This window comes from Anopheles funestus, chromosome 2RL, assembly GCF_943734845.2.
Source record: "Anopheles funestus chromosome 2RL, idAnoFuneDA-416_04, whole genome shotgun sequence".
NCBI classification, from domain to species: domain Eukaryota; kingdom Metazoa; phylum Arthropoda; class Insecta; order Diptera; family Culicidae; genus Anopheles; species Anopheles funestus.
The window spans coordinates 4,162,391-4,190,089 of NC_064598.1; the positions used below are offsets into that span (position 1 = coordinate 4,162,391).

Here is a 27,699-nt window from a genome sequence, read left to right on the forward strand (position 1 = left end):
GGGGATGTCGGGGATAGGCGGGATGATCGGTCAAGGGATAGGGATCGGTGGTAATGTCGGCGGCATGACCGGTATGCAGCAGCAGCAGCAGCAAACACCGATGCAACAGATGCAACAACCGATGCAGCAGCAGATGCGTAACAACCAGCAACAGCAGCAACCGATGATGCAACAGTCCCACCTGCAGCAGCAACAGCAGCAGCAACCGATGATGCAGCAGCAACAGCAGCAACCGACACCGACCACAACCGCCTCCTCCGGTGGGGTGTTTTCCACCGCGTCGAATCTGCTTTCCGGTGCGGCCGGTGCCGCAACCGGTGGCCTGTTCGGCAAAAAGCCCGCCGCCCAGCAACAGCAGCAACCGATGCAGCAACAGCAATCGTCCGGCCCGTTCGGTGGCTTCGGTATGGGCGGCGGCCAACAGCAGCAACAGCAGCAACAGCAGCAGCAGCAACCAATGCAGCAGCAACCCGGTGGCCAGCCGGGTCAGCAGCAGCAACAGCAACAACAGCCCGGCGGTCCGAACATTATGGGCAAGATCCAGGAGATGGCGGCACCGGGCGGTGATATCCTGTCCAAAGGCAAGGAGCTAATATTTATGAAATTCGGTCTCGGCGGTAAATAACCCCAGGCGTTTGATTATGATTATTGTTATGGTTATTATCCTAATTGTAACTATCGTTCCGAGCCGCGAGCAACCGTTCGATTCTGCGTCCGGCTCGTTGTTCGGCTTCACTAGAGAGTTTGGACGGGTTTGGCGAAAGATTCGTGATATCACAAACGGTCAAAATTATCACACATACACACAATACAAACAAATGTATTAGAAAAGGGTAAGAGGAAAAAAAACAAAGTGAGATCGTAAACCGGAAATGCAAACATTGATACTACACTCCCAAAACAAAGAAACAAACAAACAATCACACATTTGCGCTACATTTCACCAACGGCTTTATTGTTGTTCCTTGCTATCCAAGCCTGCTCGCGCGTAGTGGGATTAGAAAAAGTGTATGACTGTGTGTGTGGATCATAATCCTGAACGCAGGACATAAGAAAAGAAAAACCCCTTTCGAAATGTTGGAAATGTGCCGGTCTCGCCATTGCCCGCCAATGAAAAATAATCACTTTGTTACAAGAATACACACAGGCAAGCAGCAAAACAATCGAACTCTCTATCTCACTCTCTTTTCCAAAATGCTCACTCACTCAACTTTCTCTCTTCTTCACTTCTCCGATGTATTTGAATTTTTCTGGACGACAATAGAGAAAGTTTCAACCCTAAAACCTAGTAGCTAGTGAGATTAACTAAAGCAAACAAACATACACAACAGAGACAAACTAGCATTTCGAAGCAAAAATGGCAATTGGCAACACAACATCAGTAGAGAACAGATACTAATGTTGCGACCATGAATAGCAATAGTGTTTTGCGTAGTTGGTTCTTATTTTAAATCCCCATTAACGGGTAAACAACAGTTCGGTCCACTTTAATAGCTCCACACACAAAGACACTTTCAACACATCAGATGCGTACTAGATTTAGGTTCATCTGGTTTATTCCATTTTTGTTTAAGGATCGGAAAAGAACCCCTGCCCATACTTAACACTACAACGACCTATCAGCCATTTTGTGGATAAGAAATTCATTATGTATCAAAAATTTCTTTTGCTAAAACTTATCCTAACCAAAATAACATGGATTTCGAATTTCATAAAATATTTTTTTCTTCTTGCAATGGATTGAAGAATAAATTATACGACCGAACCAATACGAAATTCGGGGAAATACAACAGAATACAACAGAATTTCAGAAAATTTCAGCATTTTCAGAATGTGATTTCGAGAGAATTTCAAATATGTTACATGGTTCGAAACACTTCAAATATATGAAAAGCAATGTAAACTGTGGGAAAAAATAAAAAAATAAAGCATTTGGTGGCCAAACAGTTGAAATATCCTTGATATTTCAAGGATCGTGGCAAACAGACACAACCAATCCGGTCGAAGTGACATTTTTCTAATCCTGGTCGTTTTAGTGTTAAGAAAACAGGGTTTGACCGTTTAAGTCGTTTGCTTGAGTGTGTACATATAAGTTACTGAGTGAAGCGATAAGGTGGAACAACATGAGGGGATGATAGAATGCTTTGGGGATGCTTTTTTACGTCGATCGTTCACAGAATGCTTTCCAGGCAGACGTTCAAAATGGAGATCGTTTGATCTTTACTCGTTACATGCGCCATTTTTTTGTTTGTTTTGTTTAACAATGTATAACTATCGATTACGGTTCGTACGGTCGGAGATGGAAATAAGTATACATAGAATTAGTAGCTAATAGTGTTACCGCTGCAAATTTACGCACACCGACCGCCATGTTGTGAATGGATGTATTTGCGAGAGAGAAAAAAGAAAGGAAAAAGATCGCAACCTCTGTTATCCACTGTTGGACTCACATTCTTTACTAATTTTACCTCGAGTAAGGTATCCGTTACCGTTACAAGCGCTACCTCTTAAGGGATCGACGGACGATGCGATCCCCGGAAAGGATTTTTTTGTTTTGTTTTTTTTTCTAAACATCCCTTGTACGTGTGCGTGTATGTATGGGAGTACAATGCGTTCAGTTTTTCACGCTTTCCACGTTGCAATTTATACGATTTGTAACGTTTTGGTAACACTGATGATCGCTTTTGGCATTCCGGGTATCCTGTTTGTTTTTTCTTTGTTATTACTGTTGGCTCTATTTCATGTTTCTTCACTTTCTCGTTTACTGTAAGTAAGGTTCCATCAAATATGGAGAATGCGTGTGTGTGTGGTATTAAACCGTACGTTACGAGTGTTACAATCACAACTTAAGCAAGTGAGAGCAAAGAGTAAAAATAGTAGGGTATAAATAATAATACACTTTAATCGTAATGGGTATTGTGCGCATTGACAAAGCGGACGCAGTATCGTAATAGGGGGATTAAACTTTAGCTAATCGTTATCAAAAAAAAGAAGAAAGAAAAGAAAAAGAAAAAGAAACCCAAAAAACAAAAAATCACACGTTTCTTCGTCAAACAAAGTATTCTATTTGTTATTCTAGCTAAAACAAAAGCAAAACCATGTGTGAGTGGTACGATAAAAAAAAAACGCAAACCAAAAAAAAATCGGTCGATTTGGCTAATCATTCCGGTTAACATTCGTGCAGTGTATACATACAAACGCTTCGTGTTTGAGAAATTTAAACTAAACCGAAACATTCATAAATGCACACAAACACAAACACACACATATACACAAACAAACAAACAAAGAAACAAATAAAAGAGTGGACATAATAGTGATGCATGTAAGTGTTCGGTGGAGGAAAAACTTTGTTGAGTGTTGTTAAAAATAATAAAAAGAAAACAAAATAACAGACAATTATTAAAATAATGTTTACACCGACAAATACACACACATACAAACACACACACACATACCGCTATACACACAAATGCTCCAAGCTGCAAGGACTCGGTGTACAATTAGGTGCGCGATAGCAGAAGAAAAGCCGACCGAAGTGAAGGAACATTGCATTAGATAATGGGTAATGGTGCAGCCTGCAACGGGGCCGTTAGCGTAGGGAAAGCGAATCGGACAACAGCCGAAACATGAAAAGAGGATAATGGAAGCTATAAAACAAGGTGATATTTACATTTAGATGCGATCGTAACCCATATCATTCCACCCCTCCCATTTCCCAAACGCATATACATATATACCACTGGCATACAAATTCCATTACACCCACGTCTAGCTCTAGAGGTGCGACGTAACGGAATAGCAAACATTGTTGTTGGAGACCATATCGTGCTGTAGGTGGCATTTTCAATTGTGAGATTGTAGCGTCGAGTCCCCTTCTCGACCATTTCTTAGTTGGATAATAATGAACGGACAAAACAAAAGGCAGAAAAAAAAGCAAAGCAAAAAAAAACTAATATACACTTAATTACCACAACCTACATTGTACCGTATTCCGTTCGGTTAGGAGAAGAAGGTAAAGAAAAATGGGAGAGAGAAAAGCTTAAAAATATAAACATAAATCAAACAAAACTGCGCATCATTCATACACGTCATGCTTCTCTTAAGTGCTGTTTCACGAAATGTCTAGCAAGCGAACAAAATAGTAAATGCGTCAAACCAGCAAAAACACAAATGATAAGTTAAAGTAAAATATAAAACTAATATACACTACACAAACACATACACACAGACACACGGAAAACACAAACAAATACATAAAAGCATGATACAACCTTAAGTAAAACACAAAGAAGAAAAAAAAAGTAAAGAAAATATCCAAACGATACGCAAAATGCGTGAATCAAATCGCAAAGTAGTTTAGTGCTATGTAAAGAAAACAGATCAAACTCTATCACTACAGAAATAACACAAAACATGAAAAAGGAAGCGAACAAAAAAAAAGAGAAAGAAAACAAACAAAACTGTAAACAACAAAAAGTCATGCACGAGGGAAGCTCACCAATAACCGGCACGGCCAACCGGTGGGCGAACCGAATGCACTTAGAACTTTAGGAGGTAAACAAGTTAAGTAAATGTATTTAATAAGCGCGTCTGTAGCACAATATTTAAAGTAACTGAAAGGAAGAAAGCGAAAAAGGGTGGCAGGATAAATCATGGCCGAATGAAAAATGGGCAAATGTTACGATTTCGGAATGGGCCCTGGTTAGCATTTCGAGCCGAGACAAACGCAACGGTGTACGCAACAACAATCCCAGCACTGTGCAACTATCTTTAACACTTTATCTTTATCGCTATCCAAAACAAAACAAAAATGCTGCAATCCATCAAACATAAAGCAAGGAACGTAACAAAAGGAGCAAATTTTGAATCGTATCGAAATTCAAACATGAAGAGTCAAGCCGATCTGGTGCCGATCGGGGTTGAAACGCAGCAAGATGGGCGTGTTTCGATCATTATGTCCCGATCGTTGTTAATTCATTGTTGTACGTACGTTGCTCGGCGGACAAAGTTATCCATTTCCGGGGCGTTCTTCTTCGCTCCCCTCCACCTCCCATCCCAGCCCATCATTTCCATCATTTTCCATCATTTGCCATTTTCGTTCCCTTTGAGGCAAGGCAATTATGTTTCCGTAAATTTGTAGAACCCAAAAACAAATGCGATACATTCACTTGATAGTTGTTACACACATATATTTGAAGAAGCGTAGCGGTAAAAGACGCGAATGGCGTATGTCGGAAAATTGAGAAGAAACAAAGAATGGAAAACAGAGAGAAAAACATGTTCATCCAAAGAGTACGCAAATTTTGAATGTAATTAAGAGCTGTTCGATTGAGGAAGCGAAAAATTAATAAAAACCATTCGTAACGAGCGGTGCATGTGTGTGCGTGCGATTAAGGAGTGTTAAATACGGCTTGGAAAATTAAACTAGAAAGAAATTGTTTGAGTTTAACACATTTGGCAGTGAGAGATGCAGTAAGAAACAGAAAAAATAATATATACATATATACATATATGAGAAATAATAACAAATGACTGGTATGGAAAACTAACAGAAACCAACTGTCATGAACATGGAAAAAGCACACCCGCAACATGAACAGAACTGTACATAAAGCAAAAACCAAACTCTCATCTTTGAAAGCGACCATTAACGAAGATGGTTAGTAGCATCCGTAACAAAATAGCATACGTTATCGTACGAGCAGCAGCAACAGCAGAAACAATAACAAAAAAACACAGTACATGTGGCAACGGCGAAAAGGTAACAATAATATCAACGCATAAATAACAGCCAAAAACATGAGATGATCCCTCGTGAACGTCTTTAGTTGCTGCTTACCAAGGTTAGTAGTAGGTGCTGTAAAAAAAACGTACTATTAGCAGTAATCATTCGAAAGCCAGTCGAAAGAGCGGACAGCCACATGGCATATAACGAGTGTCGAGATATGTACAGTTGACCAGGGGCAGCCGATGCGCGCAAATCATGTCGAGTGTGGCACGAGAATTCCAAGAAACACAAGAAAGGAAAACAAAAACGACCACAAATGTTTACCCACCATAATTAAATTGAACATATTTACAAAACTAATAAATTATTGAAAACTTACTCATAAACACGAAAAGCCGACGATAATGCTGATCAAAACAGAAGGGTAAAACAAAGGCAGAAAGGGAGTAGAGGTGGGAAAGGTGACAAGTGCTAAAAAAGAAATGGAGGTAGGCCAGTATACCCTTACCGCAGATAGTTTTTCTTTTCTTTCCCTTCGCTGTGCTGTGGGAACAAGAATAAAAGTAACTTAAGACAACAGTGACACAAAAGTTCTCACAAAAGAAAATAAAAAAAAACACACACACACATCGATAAACAATCTCTATTGCTTCTAATAATGTTTAACATCAATCCAGTCCAACACTATAAAACGGTCATTTGGCTATATTTGGCCTGAATGTTTGGCGCTAGAAGTATGATAAGGCTGCATGCTAAGTTACCTAACATCCGTTCGGTTCGCACAGTACAATAGATTAGTCGCAACCAGAATAAATGATACAGCAAGTAAGGAACAATCTTCAGAAAGCAATCTTCCCACACAAAGAACAAAAGACAGAAACAAACAAAAGAAAAAAATCTTAAAAATGATGCAAGCATAGGGCGCCACAGGATCGTGATCGTTGAAGCAGACACCTGATGAGCGTTCAAAGGTGATGAACATAAAACAAACAAACAAACAAAAAGCTAGCTCCTGCGTTCCATTCTGCGACCATACCATACACCATCTGAAGAAACAAATGAACAAACATACAGTAAAATCTAGGACATGAAGGATAACGTACGGCCCGGGTACAAGTACATTTATTGTTTTCCGTGAAATGAAAAAAGTACGAAATAAAAGAGAACGCATGATCATACGCAAGTGAAACGCACATGAGCTAGTGGCGTTCCTACTTGTGCTACTACTACTACTACAACTAATACTACTATTAATGCTACAAGTGAAACTACTTCTAACGCTAGCTGTCACTGTCACCTTCAGCATCATACACCTTTCTGATACACAAACAATGTAACGACACTCTCTCAGATACTCCATTCATGTAGAACCGAATCATTGACGCATCTTTACGCAACGAAGTTACAACGTTACAACAAACACCAAAACACCTCAAACTCATATTCACGCACAGCATTGATACGTTAGTGATGGGTATGCTTTTCGCGATAAGAGAATGTTCAAAGCCAACTCTAGCAAAAAATTGGTTTCGCCGTAACCGAAAGAAAGTAGCATTCGTTTCGCTTCGTTTCGCTAGCCCTGTCATGCGATGTAGTACGCAATCTTGTGCTACGGGATCTAGTTGTACTACACTACATAACGCGTAACGCAACGTAACGATCAAAAGCAATACAAAACAAAAATAAACTTTCTTTTTCTCGAAAATCGTAAGTACATATCTAATAGTTAGTACTACTACTACTACTACCACTACTACTACTAACTTTAATTTCGCTGCCGTTTCGCTTCCGAATGGCTGACATTGCCGAACGTGTGTTCGGCCATTTTATTTGCTAGTAGTCGCAGATCACTTCAGGACTGATTGAGCGAGCCACTTGTCTGCTTTCCGTATACTACAACCCCCGGTACTAGCTAACCGGTCGAGAATGCTGCATTTTCATGTGTTTGTTTTCCTTTGGTTTTCTTCTCACTTCAAACTTAATTTATCTTGCCATATTTTACATATATGCACAGTACAGTTAAAGAATTTAATTTTAAGAATAAACAAAAAAAGAAGTTTAATAGTAACACATTACAACATCGGCAAAACACTACAATGACAATCGCTTAACGTTTTACAACTGTTTACAGTCCATTTTCAAACCTCCCCCCGTATTTTAGGACCGAATGATTGCAGATTGGCATAGAGAGCGTGGGGAAGATGCACGGCCCAGATACACACACAGACACGCACGCATACAACCACATCATCACACGTACCTCTCAGCCACAGAAACGAACACGACACTACACGTCCCTCTATCACCATTCTCGTGTCACGTAAGTTTGTGCGGAAGATCAACGCAAAGAACGCAAACGATCTTACATTCTATGTTGTGCCGTGGTATAGCCATAGTGATCAGGTTCCGTTCAGGTTCAGGTCACCGGAGAACAATAAAACAAACGCCCAAATACAATACAAACACACAGATACACGATGATGTGGTGAGTTGTGAATTTTGAATGTTAAACTACATCTCTTGCCCAGGGCCCTACGTCAATACCTTAACGCTATACTTTGGAGCTTATCTCAAAAACTTACTCGATCACGTACATTTCTTCCATCATTCTGCTCAACACTTACTAATTCCTTTTTCTGTCAATGAATAATCGTATATTGTCTATAAAAACACACAAAACGCTCACGCTCCAGCATCTCTGCTTTTCCGTACTCTCTGGCTTAACGATCAGCAAAGTAAAGGCGTCGAAGTTAATCGACTGCATCAGGACTGGTCAAGATGCCAGCAAACGCTACACCTTAACTTAACCATTCGTATGTTACTGTTTCCCATGTGCAATGTACCGTACTTTGAAAGATCAGGAAGGAATGGACGGCATGAATGGCCGCTAAGTAAACCGTTAAAAATTAAGCTAAACCAAACGCTTCTTCCAGGCTTCCGCCAGAGCAACATTCCTAATCGTACCTTTCTTTGTTTTCTGTCCACAAATCGCTCTAAACTTCCCTGCCGTAATTTTTTACACTAGAACGCCTCAGTTCTTTGTGCCCTACCCGCACTCACGAAAATAGGGCGAACTTACTTTTACACCAAAACGCATTAGATTGTAAACGGCTTGACATCTTCATATACCATCTCTCAGAACACCTCAGAAAACAGAGCGACCGATGGTTTTGACGACGAAAACGAATGATTGCAATGATTGTTAAGAAGAATACAAATGTTATTATATGAAACAATATAGCTGATAAAACTACACTGGGAACCAATGATGTGAATAAATCAACTAAACATTACTGAATCGAACCGTGCTTTGTTTCCGTTTGCTTACGTGTGTATTTATTTGTTCGTAACAGCGTAATCATGGTTTTATTAGTCGGAACATTCCTCGTTCAGCAATGTATTCAGTTTTGCATCCATCTCATCATACATTTTCGTACGTTTCTGTGACGAAAGTGAGTGAAGTTTCGTTGGCATCCGTAGGTATGTAGCTAAAGTTCCACAATGTCGTCGAGAACAGAAGTGATTGTTGTTCCTGAAGCGTGACCGAAAGCACTCGGCAACTATTTTCACACTCCACACGTGGTCGAAGAGTGACTCTAAGACTTGATCTCATCTGATGTACTAACACCAGCCCAGCCATGTTAGGTGTCATTTCCAACGTACCTTGGAATGCGCGTGACAGTAGAATCCAGTTAGTATACGGTGGTTCCCAATGGGTGGCGTAGAAGTAGGGCTTCTCAAACATGGTTCTCGTTTTCTTAATGGTACGTAAAGCACAGTTCCGTAGCTGCACAAACCATCCCCGATTAGTGTCGTTTGCCATGGTCATTGTGTCGTCCGAAAGTAGATCAACCATACGCGCTATAGCTGACGTTTTTGCAAAGCTTGGTTTAAAGAGTAGATTCGTACGAAAATCACAAGGACTTGCCAGCAATAGCTCTTCCAAATCGTTTAAGAAACTTTCCCAATCGGCACCGTAACGCTTGTGGTCGTGCCAAGGCGGATAAACATCGGTAACGATGGTCGGTACGTTACGCATCAGATGATGTCGATACAATGATTCGTAGGTAACATTCTGACGGACCGGTATCATTCCTGTGGTTAAAACTTTCGATCATAATACAGCTATAAAAGCACAAATTCTCCACTTCACTTAATGCTTACCAAAGTTACGACAAACCACACAATCGTCTGGAAAGGAAATGGTCGTTTCAAATTGTTTCGCAGCCGTGCTTTCTTTCGCCTTCGCTATCAAACACTTGCCACGATAAAGTGGCGTCCAGTCCCAGTAAGGTAGTATCTTTATCATGACCAAACGTCCAACCGCCGTTACGTGCCAGTTTACACTCGGGACGTAACACACCGTCAAGCATATGGCTATTAAAAACACCGCAGCCGATATCCTTCGCAGGCACCATTTACCCCAGATCCGTTTCCTTACTGGTGCAAATGCATCGTACAATGCGCGGTCGGATGGTTGTACCTTTTTGATTGTATCCAACAGTTCCTGAAAGCTAGCACTTAAATCCGATTCTACCTTCCGTGCATCAACCATCGTTGGTGACATTTCAAACCGTACTAAACCGTTTGTGAGCACCCGAACCCGACCATAGCTGAGATGAGACAGACTGCAGAGAAGATTGGTTTCCGCCTGATTGCATTTTCCTATCAATTGCAGGAAAATTTGATTTACGCCTGGTTCAAACCCTTCGTTCGTCCTGTTTGGGCCTGTATGGTGGTGAATGATAAGGATATAATCGTTTTGTAATAAGTGAGCACATGTGTTGGAAACGACTGCTTCGAAACTGATTGCATGGGTTGTATTGAACCTGTTTTTTAGATACTGCCGTTAAAAATCGCTTAGAAAGTGACAAATTTTAATGATAAATTGAATATAATAGATTTACAAATCGGGTAAAATTAGTAAAGAGTAAATTAAACAAAAGCTCTTATTTTCCTTTGTGGTGTACCTAGTAGGTATAAATTTTATGCAACGATTTTTAAACCACGCTTACTTTTTGTCGTATCGATTTACTAAAGTTATACGTACGTTACTTATAGTTATACGTTTTAAGTTATGTTTACCATTACTAGACTCGTTTGCGCCTAAAGTTAGATTTTTAGACCAATTGGTACAATCATTGTTAGACAAATTATAACAACTTCCTACTGTAATGAAGCATTACATGAATTAAATTAAGCAAGTATAATGATCAGAATCATTGCAAAAGAAAAACTTGTATTTCCCTTTTGCTGGACAAAGCTACGAGGGATCGCTTTCGATTCGTTATCAAAGGAAAACTAGAACATGGAAATAGAAAAAACATATTATCACAAAAGCAATCAATTTTATAAGAAGCATTATATTTTATTATTCTTCGATCTATTTTCCTTCTTTTCTCTAGCGGCATTCTTGATTGCCATCTCTTTATGATGCACTTTGGTTTCGTGGTACGAAACTTCCTTCCGAATCTGTTGAATCTGTTCACGCATCTTCTCTTTGGCGACCGCCCGTTCATACGCTAACCGTTCGTTTAAGTGGATCCACTTAAATCCTGACAAATACTTCATGCTCCACAGTATGTCACGAAAGACTGATTTTTTCTTGTTGGTGATCGGTTGCATATTTAACAACGGTACGACTGCTTTTGCGGCCCGTTTATGAAGGAACTCTACCCAACCCTCGGTGTACTGTATCATAGCTCGTTTGCCCTGCGCAGTTTTCAATTTCGGCTTGCCACCTAAAATTTGAAAGAAATCATTGTAGCATTAGTACTGATACGTTACGATTACAATTGCGTGGCAAGTAGTACACACCTTTTAGAGTGGGCTGCAGGTAAATGCGTCCGATTTCGCCAAATGGTTCGAGCAACGATCGGAGGATAGTAACATTCATGTGTTTCGGAATGGAGGAGATGTATATGACCCCAGCCTTTTTCTTCTTTTGCTTTAGTAAAGGAGTCACACGATGCTCCTTGCCCCGGACAATAGTTTGTTTTTTGGATGGTGTATGTTTTTGAGTATCATTATCTTCATTACCACCTTTGTTCTGCTCACTGCCCTCTTCATTTTCATCATTGTCGTCCTCGTCTGTTTCTTGCTGTTCATCGTCCGATTCTTCAGCATCCTCTTCCTCATCGGGATCCTGTTCAAAGTCCTGTTCCTCATCGATTGCATGCATCTCATCTTCGCTTTGATCTGCTGAATCGTCATCTCCTGCATCTTGTTCAGATCCGCTCTGGGATAGGCGATCTTCCTCTTCCTCCGATTCAATTTCACTGCGCTGTTTCTTTTTTGGTGAAAGAACTTTACTTCCGGTTCGCTTCATGTTTTTTTACAATCAAAAATATCACAACTTTATAGTTTTTAAACGAAGAATTGGTTCTATTTTTCTGCAATCAACAGATACCGCGTTTTAGCCACACCAAACACATGTGTTGTTGACATGTTGGATATGAATGCATGGCAGTGTTGCCTGACATTCTTTGTGTCCGTCCAAAATATACATTATGTTTTTGTAATCAAGTGTTTGTTGTTTATGAAATATAATTAATTAATTGCTTTTCGAAATACTTTATTGAGGTGCATCTATTGAGCAAGCCGGTATTATCTAATCAGAAGAAAATATTTTACTTTATTCTCCGCCGAAATGTTCAAACCTTCACCTGTCAATTTTTCAATTACGTTTATAGCCATGACTCCGAGCGTTGGCATACGCTCATTCGTTTGTCCCTTTCTAAATAAGAGCATCTTCCCGCTCTCACACACAGTGGAAACACACGCGCACTGCCAGAGGCGCCATTTTTAAGCTTGGCTGTGTGTGTACCATCTCGCGTCGTATTTGCAATGCGAGAGTGGCATATTCATTTTATTCCTCCGTTTTTTGGCACCGTAGCAGCCAACTCTTGTTCATAGAGTCTTTGTATTGCTGAAATCGTATCGAATAATCGCGAATTTAGGCGCAATCAACAGGAAAACTGGTAGCGCACAGTGAACAGACGGAGAACGGCAACGTTTTGGCCGTTTCCCTCCGGTGGAAAAACCCTCCCGTCGAACCAGGAGTGTGTTTTCGAGCAGAGCGCCGTTTCTCCCTGCATCTTAAACACCAGCGCCATTTCGACGTACCATCGGTGACGGTGTCCCGTTTTGTGTGTTCCCGTGAATATCGTGGTGCAACCTTTACGATCCGGCATTCGCCTTTCGTTGCACGGCACAGGATAGAGGTAAACAGTAAAGTTCAGGTAAACGACGGATCTATTGCTGCCATCTGCAAATCGTAAACTGTGTGTGCGGCCGGGCAAGCAGAGAGAAACGATTGCAATCGTCGCAAAACAAAGCCAACGCACTGTGGCGTCACGTTGCCGTCGTCGTGCAAATAGTACGAAAAAAAACACATCAAATGCGAAGGGCTACCCGCTAAAGGGAAGGGAAAAGAGTTGAGAGAAAGTGCGTAATCGTAAACTGAATCCACACAGTGCCCGTTGCCAACGCCATTCGGTTGAACTGTCATTGCAAAGCGAACCATCAACGCAAAGCGTAGATCATCGCTGCCAGCCCAACTTCTCGAAAATTAAAAAAAAAAAAACAAATCGTTCCTGTATCGTGGAACAGTTCAGCAGCTTGCAGCGCAATCCGGTGTTACAGCCGCTCAAAGGCAAGGTGAAAAAGTGCTCATCGTTACCACGATTGTTCCACGCGTTTTTCCTGATTAGCCCACCGTCTCTGCATTCCGCCACCAGTAGGAATTCTTGCTCATCATGGTACAGGGTGGAAGTGCGTGAGTGAGGGCTGATGCAACCTATCATCGTCTTCCACGGACCCAAACACGGCGTGAGATAAGGACGGCAGACGAAGCAGCAGTAGGCAGCGACGAAAGAGAAACTGAAGATTTTCCTCCAAGCTCGCACACAGCCAGCAGCAGCCAGCCAGCCAGCTCCCCAAAGCAAAGGGAAAGTCACGCGCGTCAAATTGACAGCATACGTAGTGTGCGGCGATATAACTCTCTTGCCACGGCAACGGTGCCAATAGTTGAAGCAGCAGCAGCGGCAGCATAGCGTGTTGTGTGTGTTTTTTTTTCCTTCGCCCTTGTTCGTGCGTTGTGTCAGTTGGTTACATAAAAGAATCGACTTTAGGAGACGACAAGAAGGTACCACTACTTACGGCGAAACCGCAAGTAGTTTTGACTGAAAGCGCGCACAGTCGATCACCAAGGTAGACACAAAAGATAAGTCCGTTTAAGTGCATTTAGCGAGAAAGAGAAAGTGATAGCAGAGGGTAAGTGGAGGAACGTGCGTAAAGTACAGTGGGGAATAAAAAAAGCTAATCATACCCCATCCCACCCCCAGCGCGCATATCGTGCAGTGCGTCAAGTGATTTAGCAGCAAAGCATCGCCGATCAAGTTAGTCGCGAATGTGTGTGCTTTAGTTTGTATATTAATATACACTGTAAGTGTGTGTGTGTGTTTGTGTTTGTATGCTGTGTACTTTACTAGCGTCACCGCGAAAGGACAACCGTGTATAGAGTGGTGGTGAAAAACAAGGAAAATCAGCATAGCTAGCTCATCATCACTATACTAACTCTTTCCCGATCGTTTCAAACTATCGCATTCGACGATCAAGCATTTGTGCGTGTGTGTGTGCAGCGAGCAGCAGAGCGAAGGGAGAAAAAGTCTCCCGCGCAGGAAAAGTTAGTCAAAATTCCAGTCCCGACGCGAAGCCATAGAGAAGGCTCCTCCTTGAGCCGCTCGGACGATAGCAGCGAAATGAGCAAGCGCAACAAAACTCGTCCCGGTCCGGCCAGGTAAGCGTGTTCCTTAAATTACGTCATTTTGTCCGTTCTGCAGCTTCATGCAACCTTTTTATTTTTAGGAAATGTTTTCAAATGCCTCTTATTTATCTGTAATCTTTAATCTGTAACTCGTGCCATAAACAAGGAAGTTAAGTTGCATATGGAACTGATTGTTAAGTCTGTTTTGGCCTACCTGGTTGTACGTACGGGTAGGAAAAGTTCTTAAACAGACCCAAAGAAATTGTTTGTGAAGTTATAATGAACGCAATAATCGGCTCTTTGCGGGTGACTCATAACGACGGTCGGCAGCACAGCTGATTAGACAATCGCCATTTCGCAGCGTGCGAATAATTCTTTAGACCAAAAAGAATATGTGTATAATACAGTTTTACTCCCACAGGAGAAGAAACAAAACTGTCTTCCATTCTGGTGCGCAAATGACTCGTGCTATAAAATAGCGTAAAATCTCGTTGGTTTATTGAGATATAAAGAATATTCCAAATATGTCGCTAACATTCCGGCATATTTAGCTGCATTCGAAAATATTCTTACTTCACGCAGTTGCTATTTAATTGTCATCTCTTTGAAAGGCGCAAGGATATTTGCGTGGTAGAAACAATACGAAACTGCGTCACGAATTTCACATTGTCAATGCGTAATTTTAATTTTTTTTTGCGTTGCAAAATGTCTTGTTCATTATATTTGTTTTCTGTTTTTGTTTTGTTACAAAAACCCTCTACAGATGATTTAAATTCTGTGCGGTGGTTTGAAAATAAAAATGAATGAAAGCACCTGATACACGCGGAACTAATGATTGACGGGAAGGGGATGAGATGGCGGCGATGCATTATTTGCATTGCGTCCTAGAAACCATATGAAACGCATTTATGACAAGTACGCACACACAGACAGAAACACTCTATCACGGTGCAGGGGTTAGTAGGTGGGGTAGTGGTGGTGATGTCTGTAGATGAAGTGTTACGCACACCAACAGAACAATATGCACAATCCTCTCGGTGAAAATCGCCAAACACATCAAGGCAGCATTGGCAGCCACGACACCAACACAGACACGCGCACGCCCCGCCACCAAACGTGCTGGGAGGGTGATGAAAATGTGCAATGCGTTTCCCTGGCCCTTTTCCTCACCGTCCGCCATATTACCATCACCTTTTCCCTTTACTTGACGCGCGCGCATGTGTGTGTGTTAGTAGTGTGTCTACAGGTCTATGCTTCCTTTTTATTGATTGAATTTTCTTCCACCCCAAACCGTGCTATGTCTCCCAACGTTATCTTCATATGTCGTCTGCAGCATTATTTCTCACCAGTCTAGTAGACCGCGTCTTGGCTTTGTGCGGTGGAGTTGCTCGAGAACAACGTGTCTGGTATGGTAAACCGACCGAAAGGTGGAACATCCTCTGGTGGTGGTTACCGGTGGCATCGGGTTTTCGAACAGCCCTCGGGGAAACCGATCGTGTGCTCTAGTTTCGTGCATACTGAAGAGTAGAAAGGCCACATCCATGTTCTGATAATAGAGAGGAAAATCATTCATCGCTTTATGATGAAGGAGAATTTAGCAATTCATACATATTCTTTAATTAGCATCGTGTTTATGCTCAATAAACCCATTCAAACAATTGTAATGTAAAACCTTTCATGTACAACATTTTAAATTTTCCTTTGCCTTAATAACAACCAGGCGACTCCATGGCCTTTAAGCATGTCCAACTTTTTTTGTTGTGAATAAAACTGTGGTTGGATTCAAAACCGGCAGCATTTCTCCATCCAAAAATTGTCGTCCACCGGGGTTTATTTTTTTTATTTGTTTTTTCTTTTGTTTTTGGAAAACTCGAACCATTAAAATATTGCTCCCGAAACGTGTTGCGAGAGGAGGCCACATTTCTACGATGTGGAGCCCGCACAAAGGGAGATCAATTTCTCGCTCTCGTAGCAATTTTCCCACTCACACCGAGTCGGGCACACGATAAACATCCACACAATCGTACGGACAAGCCAGGACCACGTATCAAAGACCATACATCCCCCTTTTCACCCCCCTTCGCCAGCACCCCCTTCACCTTCTCCCTTGCCGTCGTTTATATACCATCATCACAAAGAGCGACTAGGACGATGCGCGAGATCGTTGCACACCACGAGAGAGGGAGAGAGAGAAAGCCTACGGTAGTGTCGAACGAGGGAAAACTTGGTCACTTCGTCCGTTTAGTCGCAATCGGTCTGCTCCTTCACAACGTTGTTGAGCTTTCCTTACGCGAGTGTTTCTGTTACTCCTTCTTTTTTATCTAAAAAAACTCCATTATTACATTCGAAGCATTGCCAAATGTGCATTGCCGGGAAAAGTCGGTTCCGTTTTGGGCAAGGAAAATGAATTCTGTTCCTTGCTGTGTTGGGGGAAACAATAGGTGAAAAAGCACGTTACCGCGATACATAAATCTACGTCCGAGAGGTTCGATCAATCAACTATTACATCGCTTAGAGACATCTCTTGCCCGTGCTAGTTTGGTGATTCGGAAAAAGATGGCTCCTCTGCACACTATGGTGCTGTTCCATTCGGTGTGTTTGACCCCGTTTTATTATCCTACAACCACTAGCGTACAGGATGTCCCGTGTTCCGCGCGCGTCTGTGTGTATGCTTGTGTGTTTGCATGGAGAAAATTTTCACCATTTTCCGCCCGGTGAAAGAAAAAAACGCAAAGGCAGTACATTTCCTTTTGTATGTGTGTGTGTGTGCGTGAGTTGGTGGCATGCGGAGAAGAAAGAATTGGGCCCCCAAAGAGGCCAAAAGAGCAAAGAAGGGATGAGAAAAAAACGGTGGGAAGGGGGGAGAATGTGTGCGAAAAACGTAGGAAAAACTTGCAAAAGCATATCGCACCGTCACAAACGGGGAAAATTGGACTTCTTTTGTTTTCTTCTAAATGGTGTGCTGTGTGTACACACAAAGCATTGGGACATTCGTTTTAGTTCGTTTTAGACACCCAATTCATGACGAAAGGATTCAGTTTTTTTTTGTAGATTATGTGGAATAAATATTCTTGATCTTATTTATTTTTACCCAAATTAGTTAGACGTGTTTAAAGTAATATAAGTGATATTAGTTTGAAAACTAATATTATACAATTCTTTGCTATCTTATCCGCAAAATTCATTCCAATGTTGCAACACCACTTTCGAAAATTATGGGTGAAAGTATTTCCGTGTTTGGTAGTGTGATATAAATAAAAATAGTTTTACCAAAAGCAAAATAGTAGAATCGCACCAAATTCCTCCTCGCCAATTACTCCGTCCACACCACGGTGGTGGTGATGAGTTTCCTTAGTTCACCGGCCCCATGCCATTCCGTAATGTTACTCCGTACCACAAGACATCCGAGCCAAAGACAAAACGTTTTTCTGGTGCGTGTATTGTCTCCACCATCGTAATTGCCCTGGTGCGTTTATTCACAACGCAACACTAAACGCGATTCGTCCGAAAAGTGAGAAAATAAAATCACGCAACACAATGGACTAGAATTTATATTTAGTGCAATTTACTTCTGATGGCAGGTTTTATTTGCGACACTTGGCGCACCCCACTCCAAACCTCCCTTCAGACATCTCGTATGTTTGTGTTCTTTCACCGGTAGTGAAAAGAAAGTTTTTTTCCCCTTGTCAACATGTAGTTTGGTTTTCGCATGAAATAATAGCTTAAATCATTGCTCGAATGATCAAGTTGTAGAATGTGTAAAAACCGCGAAAAATGATCGACTTTTTCCCGTTTAAAATTAATTTTGAGGAATATTTAGGTTCTTTTTTTGTTGTTAAATAGCCTTTTTTATATTATAATGAATGTGGTAATGGTTGTCCAAATTGCTCTTCGTGTATTGCAGTACAACTAGTGTTTAGTTGTGCTCTTTTTGCGATAAAATCCACATATCTACGCTTAATATTAACGCTTTGAAAAACTAACACCAATGAGCAAGGTGTCGCAAAGATGAAATCAATGTAAAAAGTGTCTTTTTCCCAAAAGATGCGCTGAGCAGCTTTTGAAACAAGATGGTCGACTGTCGTGTTCCAAGACCAAGACCAGACCGATTGTACGACGAATCTTTGTTTGTTTTGGAATATGTGTCCCTTCCTTTTGTCGTGTTATCATCAATTAACGATATTAGCAAGCAATCGACGATCCTTTACGGAGACTGCCATTTTTATCGTGTTTTGTAAGAGATCAATGCCGTTTGATAACGTTGTATTAAAACCGTGCGTGAGAGAATAAACAAACGGGGAAAAAAACAATCGCAATTTTATGATTCAGATGATTTAGAAAGATTTTACTCATTCAGTAGTATGAATTATTTTCTTCCAAAAAGTGAATAACTAGGACACGCTAATAGCAATAGTGAAAACATTTCTACCCTAGTGAACAATGGCGATGAACGGTAATGGCAAACGACCGAACGACGCAAAAACTGCATTTCGATGCAGTCGTGTTGTGTGCAGTGCAATGGTGAGAGAAACGGTGGACTCGTTCTTCTATCGTCTTTAGATCGAATGAAACCCAACTCTCCAGTGGAACCGACCTCATCGGTTGTTCTGTTGGTGGGACTGACTCGTTGTATATGGGTGTGATTTGTGTGGCTGTTGAAATAGTCAAACTATACTGGCTCTTGCTTCTACCGCATCTGTGAGAGAATACATCTGTGATACTTTATTCTAAATTGCATCAGTCAGTGCTACATCAGTGTGAATATGGAGTTGCAGCACATTAATCTTATGGTACTTAAGCATATAATTCATATTAATTCATTCATTAATTCACTCTTAAATGACCACCCGCGATAATTTGCGATGTACTTAGCCAATTGTGTTTTGTTTATGTCTTAATTCGCAGGACCCAGAGGCAACGTTCAATTCAAGCGGATGGCATTTACAACAATGCTCCGTTTATGCATGCAGCCACATCACACGTAGGCAATATTGTCCAGATCCAAACACCGGCCGGTCACATATACGAAGGAGTGTTCAGGACATTTTCCTCACAGTTTCAGGTAAGCTTAGTTCGACGTTTGGTTCGTAAGGTGGCAAAATATACCTGTTGTGCTCTTACTGTTTTAGATTGTGCTGGAAATGGCACATCGCGTTGAGATCGGTTCCGACCAGAAGCCAAAAATTATAGTAGAATCTTTCGTCGATCGCCTGATCTTCAAACCGAACGACATAGTGACGCTAGCCGCGAAGGACGTTGATCCAGAGGACGCTACGAGGGACACGTTCAAAACGGATACGGCCATTTCGCGCTGCAACGGCACGAACTGGCTGGAGGATCGCGTACTCGAACCGTGGGACGAGAGTGGCGATGTGAACGGTGAATCCCTTGAGCACAGTCTCGAGCTCGACTCGAACGCGGAAGGTTGGGATGTGAATGATATGTTCCTGAAGAACGAACAGGTGTACGGTGTGCAGTCCACGTTCGATCAATCGCTGTCCGGGTACACGGTACAGATTCAGAAGAAAGACAGCGAAGAATTTAAGGTGCAGGAGCAGGAGGCTGAAAAGATTGCGAACGAGATAGAGAACAATCCGGTGTACAAAGAGCGCATCGATATCGAGAACGGTGACGAAGAGGCCGCCTTTGCAGCGGTTGTCCGTCCGAACAGCAGTAACGTCAGCCCGCAGCCTGCCGCCGCTCAGCAGCAGGGCACGGGCAGTGCTACTAGCGATAAGAACTCGAACAACGTAAACAGCAACAGCGGCAGCAGTGCTAACGCAGCGAATAGTAATAGTAACGGAACCAATAACCTAACGAACAATACAAGCAATTCGACCAACAATAACAATAATACGGTACAGGCGATGCCTTCGAACACAAAGTACGTAGTGCCGGCGAGGCGCAAGGGCCAGCCCGGCGGCAAGCTAGTGGTTCGTAGCCCATCCTTGGCCAACAGTAACAACAATAACGGAGGTCCACCGGTGGTGACGGCTCAGCAGCAGCAGCAGCAGCAGCAACAACAACAACAACAGCAACCCCCCAGTCCCCAAGCTCCGCACAAGAATAGTTACGGACAGATGATGTCACAGCAGCAGCAGCAACAACAGCAACAGCCTCCGCCGGGCGGTCAACAACATGGCGGTGGTGGTGGTGGTGGTGGCATGGGTCATCCACCTGGTCCTCAGTATGGTATGCATCCGAATCAATCGCCCTACGTACACGTGCAACATCAGCAGCAACAGCAGCCGCCACCGCAACACGCCCAATCGTCGGTTATGAACTCGAATAAGATGAATGGCGATGGTAGAGGCGATATGGCAGGTGGTCCACCAGGAGGGGGCGGTGGCGGTGGTGCTGGTGGAAATATGAATGTAAATAGCAACCAAAAGCCTCTTCCGCAGCGTGCAGTACGGCAATACGCGAATGCACAGGCCCCGGTGACGTACAGTGAGCCACCGCCATCGCTTAACCCGCAACAGATGGCTGGCCAAATGCAGCCCATGTCCACGAAACCACCGATGCACCTAGCGCATCCGCATCATGCTGTTGTACCGCCCCATATGCCACCGCCGAATGTCGTACCGGCTGAGCATGTTGTGATTCAGCAGCATCCCATGGCGATGCCACCGCCAGTTCAGCAGCAACAGCCTCCACCGTCCCAGCAGCAACAGCAGCAGCAGGCCCAAGTGCAGGCACCACCGCCCCAACCCCAGCGTACGGTTGTTGTTCGAAATCGGGACATGGATATTGACAGTCTGCGTAAATTTGGGCAAGACTTTAAGCTGGCACCGCCACAGCAGCAACCGCCAATTCCAAATGTTCATCAGCAACCGCCACCTCCGACTCCACAGCAGCAACAGCAACAACAACAACAGCCACAGCAAGGGCCACCCTCGCACAATGTCGTCGTCCAACAGCAACAACCTCCTCAACAGCAACCCGACCACACATCACCGCCATCGCTGGACAGTTCGCCACCGTTGGTGAACAGCCAACAGCAAGGCAAAATGGTGGTATCGGCACCACCGCACAGCGAACCACCACCACAGTCTGCGGCACCATTGAATCAGCAGCAAAATCAAGCCTCGCAAACCGCTTCGGGCATGGTGGTGGTGCCAACACAACTGTCCGCCCAGTCGCCACACCTGGTACAGCAGCCACCTCCTTCAGTAGTGCAGCAACCGCAACAACCAATCCAACAACAGCCGGTTTCTGTTGGTGGTTCGCCGCCCCAACAACAGCAACCGCAAACGAACCATGTCGGTGGTGTTCCAGCCGGTGCGCCAGCTGCTACGGGCCCTGTCGGTCCAAATGCGGTCACCGGTAGCATAACACCCAGCGCTGCACCGAACGGTAATGCAAATGGCGTCGGTACACCCGACGGAACGGCTGCCAATGGAAGTGCCAGCGGCGAGCAAAAGCCTGGTACGGCTACAAAGAAAGTGTTCACATTGAATCCGGCAGCGAAACCATTTACTCCGCGCAGTCCAAGCACCCCTAATCCGTCACGGTATGTACTATTATGGCCGTTTGTTAGACGTAGTTGGTGTTTTTTTTTTGTTGTGCACGTTTATGTCTGATTGTAAACATGCATGAAAGGTTCTAACCAGCAGAAGGTTTATGAATCCCTGATCCCTTCCCCACTAAAATGTACGAAGAAGAAAAAAGTTCCAACTGTAATTATGGTATTAGTAGAGACATTTTTTTGTCATGGTATAACCCAAAAATGGGAAACGGATTAAGGGATGTTTAAACGCTTCTGCTTAGTAGAATTTAAGCCGAGGGTTCATTAACACAGATCCAAATCATTTTGATTTATTGCTTTCTTGTTTTTTAAAGTAGCTAATCTAAATTAATACTGTAACTTTTGTACGAGAAGTTTAGTTTTCATTTTATTTAGATTGTTTTATTGTTATTAAACAATTTCGTATTATTTTTTAAATCATTTTTTAGCATTAGCTTGCATGCTTTCCTTTCGTTTAGCTACTTTTTAGCAGTATTAATATCTACTTGTTTTCATGATTTTCGTTTCGTGTGAATTTTGCTAGTGTATTTAAATGCAATATTGCTCCTCATCTTCAATAATGTTAATAAAAATCCCTTTTTTAACACACTAATTTTTTTACCACGACCATGATCACCACAATCACCACCATCACCAACAACCATCAATCACATCCTCACATGTGCCCGTGCCAAATATGTGCCCTTCCACCAACACCCAACTGTCTGCGCGCGTCTGTCTGGATTACAATTCGGGAAATAACACAAAAACCAAAAACCAAAAACGAAACCAAATTGACCGATCAACCGTCTTGCAATCTTTTGTTACAAAAACCCGCATTAATTGCAAAAATCGTACGAATGAAAACCATGAACTATCGATTATCAAAATGCAAAACAAAACAATATGCCATTAATAATAACGAAAATTCTCTATAACCTACCGTTCTGCTACCGCTAGCCCACCAAACACTAACAGTAACATAAGTATCATTAATGGTAATCCTTATTTCGCACGCCCACTGAAAAGTCACACGTCTTCTAGCCCGCACACACCGCAAACGCCGGGCCCAGCCGCGTTAACGCAGGGCTCCTTCCAGCCACCGTCACCGCATGTAATTCAGCAGCCGTTCGTGATGTCGTATGTGGTGAATCCGTCCTCATTCCAAACCGCCCAACAGCACCAACAGGTGGCACAGCAGACGCGCATCCGTAATGGCCGACAAGGTAGCTACCGGAATGACATTTGTACGCAAGAAAATCCAACGGAACCTTCACACCTGTGGACCGTCCCTACGTCTTTTCACCCCGGGCCTAAGGGTTCCAGGGCAGAAGGCGTAGCGTCGGCACTTGAACGTTAGTAACGCTTTTATTTCCTTCTTCTTGCTATTTCTCGCGTACCGTTGCGTACCGTTGGTATTTTTAGTCCCAGTCGGTGCGTCGCAGATGCAGGTAGCCGCAGCAACCGGACAGCCACTGTTGGCGCCCAATCCCATTCAAATGATCCCAACCCCGTACGGACCGACGCTTCATCAGCAACCGTTCCAAACGGCGCCACCATTCCATCAGCAGTACCGTATCTACGATACGCCGCAACCGGCCCCGCTCCAATTTCTTACGGCGACCCCGCCGTCCACCACGCCGTCGCCCGGCCAACCCCACCAGCAGTATCATCCAGGACCGCAACCGTCACCAGCTGGCGGTGGCCCACCAACATACCAAACCGTACACCATCAGCAACCGACACCGTATCCGATACCGGTCTGTCCACTCGTACCGCCGCAGGTTGTCTACCAAAACATCCCTTCGGCACCGCAGCAAAACCATCATCAGCAGAATTTGCACGTCATGCACGTTGCGCAACATCCGTCGGCACAGTAGCATAAGTTCTCTGCCGGCGCACCCGGTTCCAACGGTTGCCCTCCGCCACATCCATCATATGCAAAAGTGTTGAAAAACTAGGGCGATCAGATCGCGAATAGGCTGCAGGGGATCGATGAAAATGGGTGGTGGCCTCGACTCAATACACATTTCGCACATTTACGGCATTTGTGCATATAGAAAGGAAGAAAAAAACAAACAATTTTGAGCCCATACAATGGCGTGGAAGATGATCGTACTGAATTATACATCTAAAATTGTCTTCGGAAGTGTTATTACTACTTTATAGTAGCGTGACAGATCGTACCGTGCGAAACGATTTGGGCAGCGATAAAGATGACGAACAAATTGGAAGCATATAGACATGCAAGTGGCACATTACCGTCAACGAATGCATGAAGCCAATGTAAATCAAGATTTAAACTACATTACGCTATTTTTCCCATACTATCAAACGGCCATTGAGTGCAAGAACAATGTATAGTTTCTGTTTTTAAAACCAATCAGAATCGTGTACTACCCATAATGGGCAACAGCAAAAAAAAAATGCTTACGTGTTTCGATTTGTTATTTTTTGTTTCGCAATAATGTTTTTGTTTTATTATTATTGCGACAAGCACATTCCCCTTTCCTGCTGGTGAAGGATTTTTTTTCAATTACTTCCCAAATGCCCAATTAAAAAAGGAGAAAAAACAGTGTTTAAATGTGAATGCCAAGTAACGAAATTTTATGTTGTTCATCGCTCGTTTGTATTGGTGTGTGAGTATCAAAAGAAAAGCTCATGATCGAATGTTTTTGAATGTAATTTAAGCAGAAGAAATGGATCGCATTATAGACTTAACGATCCATGAAGGTTCGCATTCGTGTTTTGGGGGTTGAGAATTTAAGCAAATAGTCGTGTGGATGAAAGAAATCACACATTTTTGACCGGCTCTCTTAGATTTCGGATAAGTGGCTTTTTTGGGAGGGGGAGAGAAAAACTAATAATATCGCAAATCGTACTGATTGTGCGTACGATTGGAACATGAGAAACGATAGTTAAAAAAATAAGCACTCTTGTTTGTTGGCTCTTTTCTTTCTCCGTAGAGAAATGAAGTTGTCTGTATTCTTTTTGCTCATAGTCAAACAAATAAAATATACACTCAAAGATAAGGAGAAAGTGGAAGAACGGGCGTGTGAGTTATTGAACCCACGGAAGTGGGTTTGGCATAGTAAATTCGGGAGGGTTGTATAAAATAGTAGGTTGAGGGTAGCGTAAGATTGTACGCGAGAATCCCGTCGATGGGCTGTACATTATTGCACGAGAAATGATAAAAAAAATCCAAGAAATGACAAGCCAAGTTTACAACAACGTTTAAGGAACGTGTCGCAAATACACGACAGATCGCGGTCATTTTACACGGCTTTGCAGCGGGCGAAGAAAAGTGTATGAAACGATAAAGATTCAAATGCGTGTGGAGTAGGATAAAGTTTGTGGCGAATTCGGAACGCAAACTCCCGACAGCAAAGGCATTCGCATCTTAGCAAAGTAATACATTATTAGATAAATGAAATTAAACTAAATAGTGATAATGGAGCGAATAAGCAGCAACGGTGCAACGCACGACAGTTGATCGTGTAAGAAAACTAGTGCAACCAGTACACGTTGAAATCTCTTAGTTTATAGCAAGAAGCGGATGGAATGTGTGAATGGTAACCGGAATGCGGAATGAGAGTGATAGATCATGAATGTATGTAATTATAGGTAAGGTAATTAGGCAAGGGAATTCTTCCATAAATGCTTGTGGAAAGTTTAGGGAAAACAATCGGATATGTACAAAGCAAAAACTAGTGATTAGAAGAGCAAGCAATGAAAAGCACTAGCCGGAATCGTTCGAGCATCTGTACCCTGCGAAGGGTGGGCAAAGACAAATGTTACATATGCGACTAACGCGTGTAAGCAACCAGAACGAGATGATGTTTGGAGTGGAAAGCATGTGGAGTTTGGAGTGGAGTTCAAAACGTAGCCAATAAATTTAATTTATTGAACGTCCCATTTTTTGGGCAACAGACGACGGCACACGATCGATAAGGTGGTAAATAGTTATTAGACAAAACCACACAGGACGAGATCTAGCGACGGTGAAAGAGAGAAAAATACATATACTCGTGAAGAAACATCCGATTCACTCATCCTACATGGGCGTGTATTGTGCAGATTACAGTATGATCACACATTAGCAATACAGCGTAGAGCAACAAACTAATTTTAGCTAGTTCGAAGGACTCGAGATGAGCAGGTGTAACAGGACGAGATCATTTAGCAAGATGTGACTGTGGTGAACTACTAACTAGGCTAATGACAGAGACAGAGACATAGAGATACAGTTCGGTGCTATTGAGGTGAAATTGGGTAGAAAGATATCAAAAGAAGGCGAACGCTGATAAAAGAAAACGTGTTGAAGAATTGCAAGAACGTGCAAAACTAAGCAAACAACATGTTAAACATGTTCGGATGTAAAAATTATATGCATACAACAAAGAAAAAACAACAACAAGCATACCAATAAGGTATCAAAGGACACACAAAGAACAGAGACGAACACGATAAAAGGTGTAGTAAACGAAACAAATGCTGTTTGCTAGCAGCAAAAATTGATTGTGTGGGATTTTTTCTGCATAATAAATGAGAAGATGGAAACAAGACAATTGTAAATTATGTGCAGCAAACGCGACGGAAACAGACGGAAACGAATCTTCAATGGAAGAGTAAAACGTCAAATTGAAGAAGTGATCATCGTTAGTACATGCAGCGGAGTAATGGAACAAAATCATTGTGTTTAAACGAGCACACACCAAACGAAGAGGAGAAGCGTTAGGGAAACGTTAGGCCAACAGCAAAACGTGGCTAATTAGCCAATACAACCAATTCCAAACTTAAATTGCAATTTTTCCCTTCTTCTAAAACACACAGACTATCGAAATAGTAATGTTCAAACTGTTCCATACATGTTATGAACAATCCATACATCAGTAACTCTCGCTCTGTGTAAAGTTATGTTGTTTTTCTTCGTTGAGCCACAGAAGAAGACAAATGGGAAAAGAATATCGTTACTATACAGTTGAACTGATTGCCGCCACCTGCCAGCGATATGAATGGTTTACTTTGCAAAACACAAGAAGCAAATAAACACGAAACCAAACCTAGAAAAGTGTAAGGTGTAAACGGAGTCGATCGCGCATTGAGGAGAAAGATTGAATTAGAGTTGGGTAGAAATGCACAGCCGAGAGCTTACGAGAACCGTGGAAAAACATTGTTAAATCTTTTTTTTTTTATTTGTTTTCCATCTACAAACAATCGCCTGTCGCCCGTGTAGAATCGTACCGATAGAAGAATAAAGATCAGACTAGGAAATGGAATAGAACTAACAAATATAAAGCAAAGAATCATACAGAAGTGACTGGAAAGGATGCAAATACATCACACACTGAAGCGCATCACGGAGAATACTTACCAATAAGATATGCACCTGAGCGTTTGGTGCAAATGAAGTGTGCAGCATCCGTGCGTTGGAACGATTCTATCGGGTTGAAACTATGGCGCAAGAAATGTTATTGTTTTACTTTCTTATTCTTTGACTGTAAAGAGGAAAAAAGAGCAACAAACGATCAGTGAAACAAAAAACAGAAAAAATAATAAAAAAAAACACGCTAAACAAAACCAAAACTCGTTTTTTATGTTTTATTATTGCTCGGTGGTTGAATTCATAACCGCCTCCATCATGCGGTGTGCAGAAAAGATGATATTAGATGTTTATTTTTTTTAACTAAATA

The 27,699-nt window shown here is 42.4% G+C and overlaps 4 protein-coding genes across 24 annotated transcripts in view; 2 read left to right on the forward strand and 2 right to left on the reverse strand.

Annotated features, from left to right (window-relative positions):
- Positions 1-9,035, forward strand: part of LOC125761596 (RIMS-binding protein 2-like) — an 87,913-nt gene extending 78,878 nt beyond the window's left edge. For 13 of the 14 annotated variants that reach the window (XM_049422855.1, XM_049422850.1, XM_049422849.1 and 10 more), the window contains one exon: positions 2-9,035. In XM_049422855.1, coding sequence (XP_049278812.1) covers positions 2-625 — 624 coding nt within the window. In that variant the 3' untranslated portion in view covers positions 626-9,035. The remainder of the gene's footprint in view (position 1) is intronic. The other variant, XM_049422861.1, reaches the window with a different exon arrangement.
- Positions 9,030-11,046, reverse strand: LOC125761606 (uncharacterized). The gene is made up of 2 exons (XM_049422905.1): positions 9,897-11,046; positions 9,030-9,827 (listed from the first exon to the last, which is right to left on the reverse strand). Exons 1-2 carry the CDS (start codon positions 10,297-10,299, stop codon positions 9,154-9,156), a joined length of 1,077 nt encoding a protein of 358 aa, XP_049278862.1. The 5' UTR covers positions 10,300-11,046; the 3' UTR covers positions 9,030-9,153.
- Positions 11,047-11,075: 29 nt separating this feature from the next.
- On the reverse strand, positions 11,076-12,203 carry LOC125761608 (uncharacterized). The gene is made up of 2 exons (XM_049422908.1): positions 11,550-12,203; positions 11,076-11,473 (listed from the first exon to the last, which is right to left on the reverse strand). Exons 1-2 carry the CDS (start codon positions 12,058-12,060, stop codon positions 11,094-11,096), a joined length of 891 nt encoding a protein of 296 aa, XP_049278865.1. The 5' UTR covers positions 12,061-12,203; the 3' UTR covers positions 11,076-11,093.
- A 123-nt stretch (positions 12,204-12,326) lies between these two features.
- Positions 12,327-27,592, forward strand: LOC125761599 (ataxin-2 homolog). 8 transcript variants are annotated; one of them, XM_049422871.1, is made up of 6 exons: positions 15,688-17,091; positions 18,884-19,289; positions 19,405-19,561; positions 19,629-22,012; positions 22,967-23,253; positions 23,432-27,592. In XM_049422871.1, exons 3-6 carry the CDS (start codon positions 19,460-19,462, stop codon positions 23,884-23,886), a joined length of 3,228 nt encoding a protein of 1,075 aa, XP_049278828.1. In that variant the 5' UTR covers positions 15,688-17,091; positions 18,884-19,289; positions 19,405-19,459; the 3' UTR covers positions 23,887-27,592. The 8 variants fall into 8 exon arrangements, with proteins under 8 accessions (XP_049278824.1, XP_049278825.1, XP_049278826.1 ...); XM_049422873.1 differs by having other exon boundaries at positions 15,688-16,984; XM_049422874.1 differs by having other exon boundaries at positions 15,688-16,940.
- The last annotated feature ends 107 nt before the right edge of the window (positions 27,593-27,699 follow it).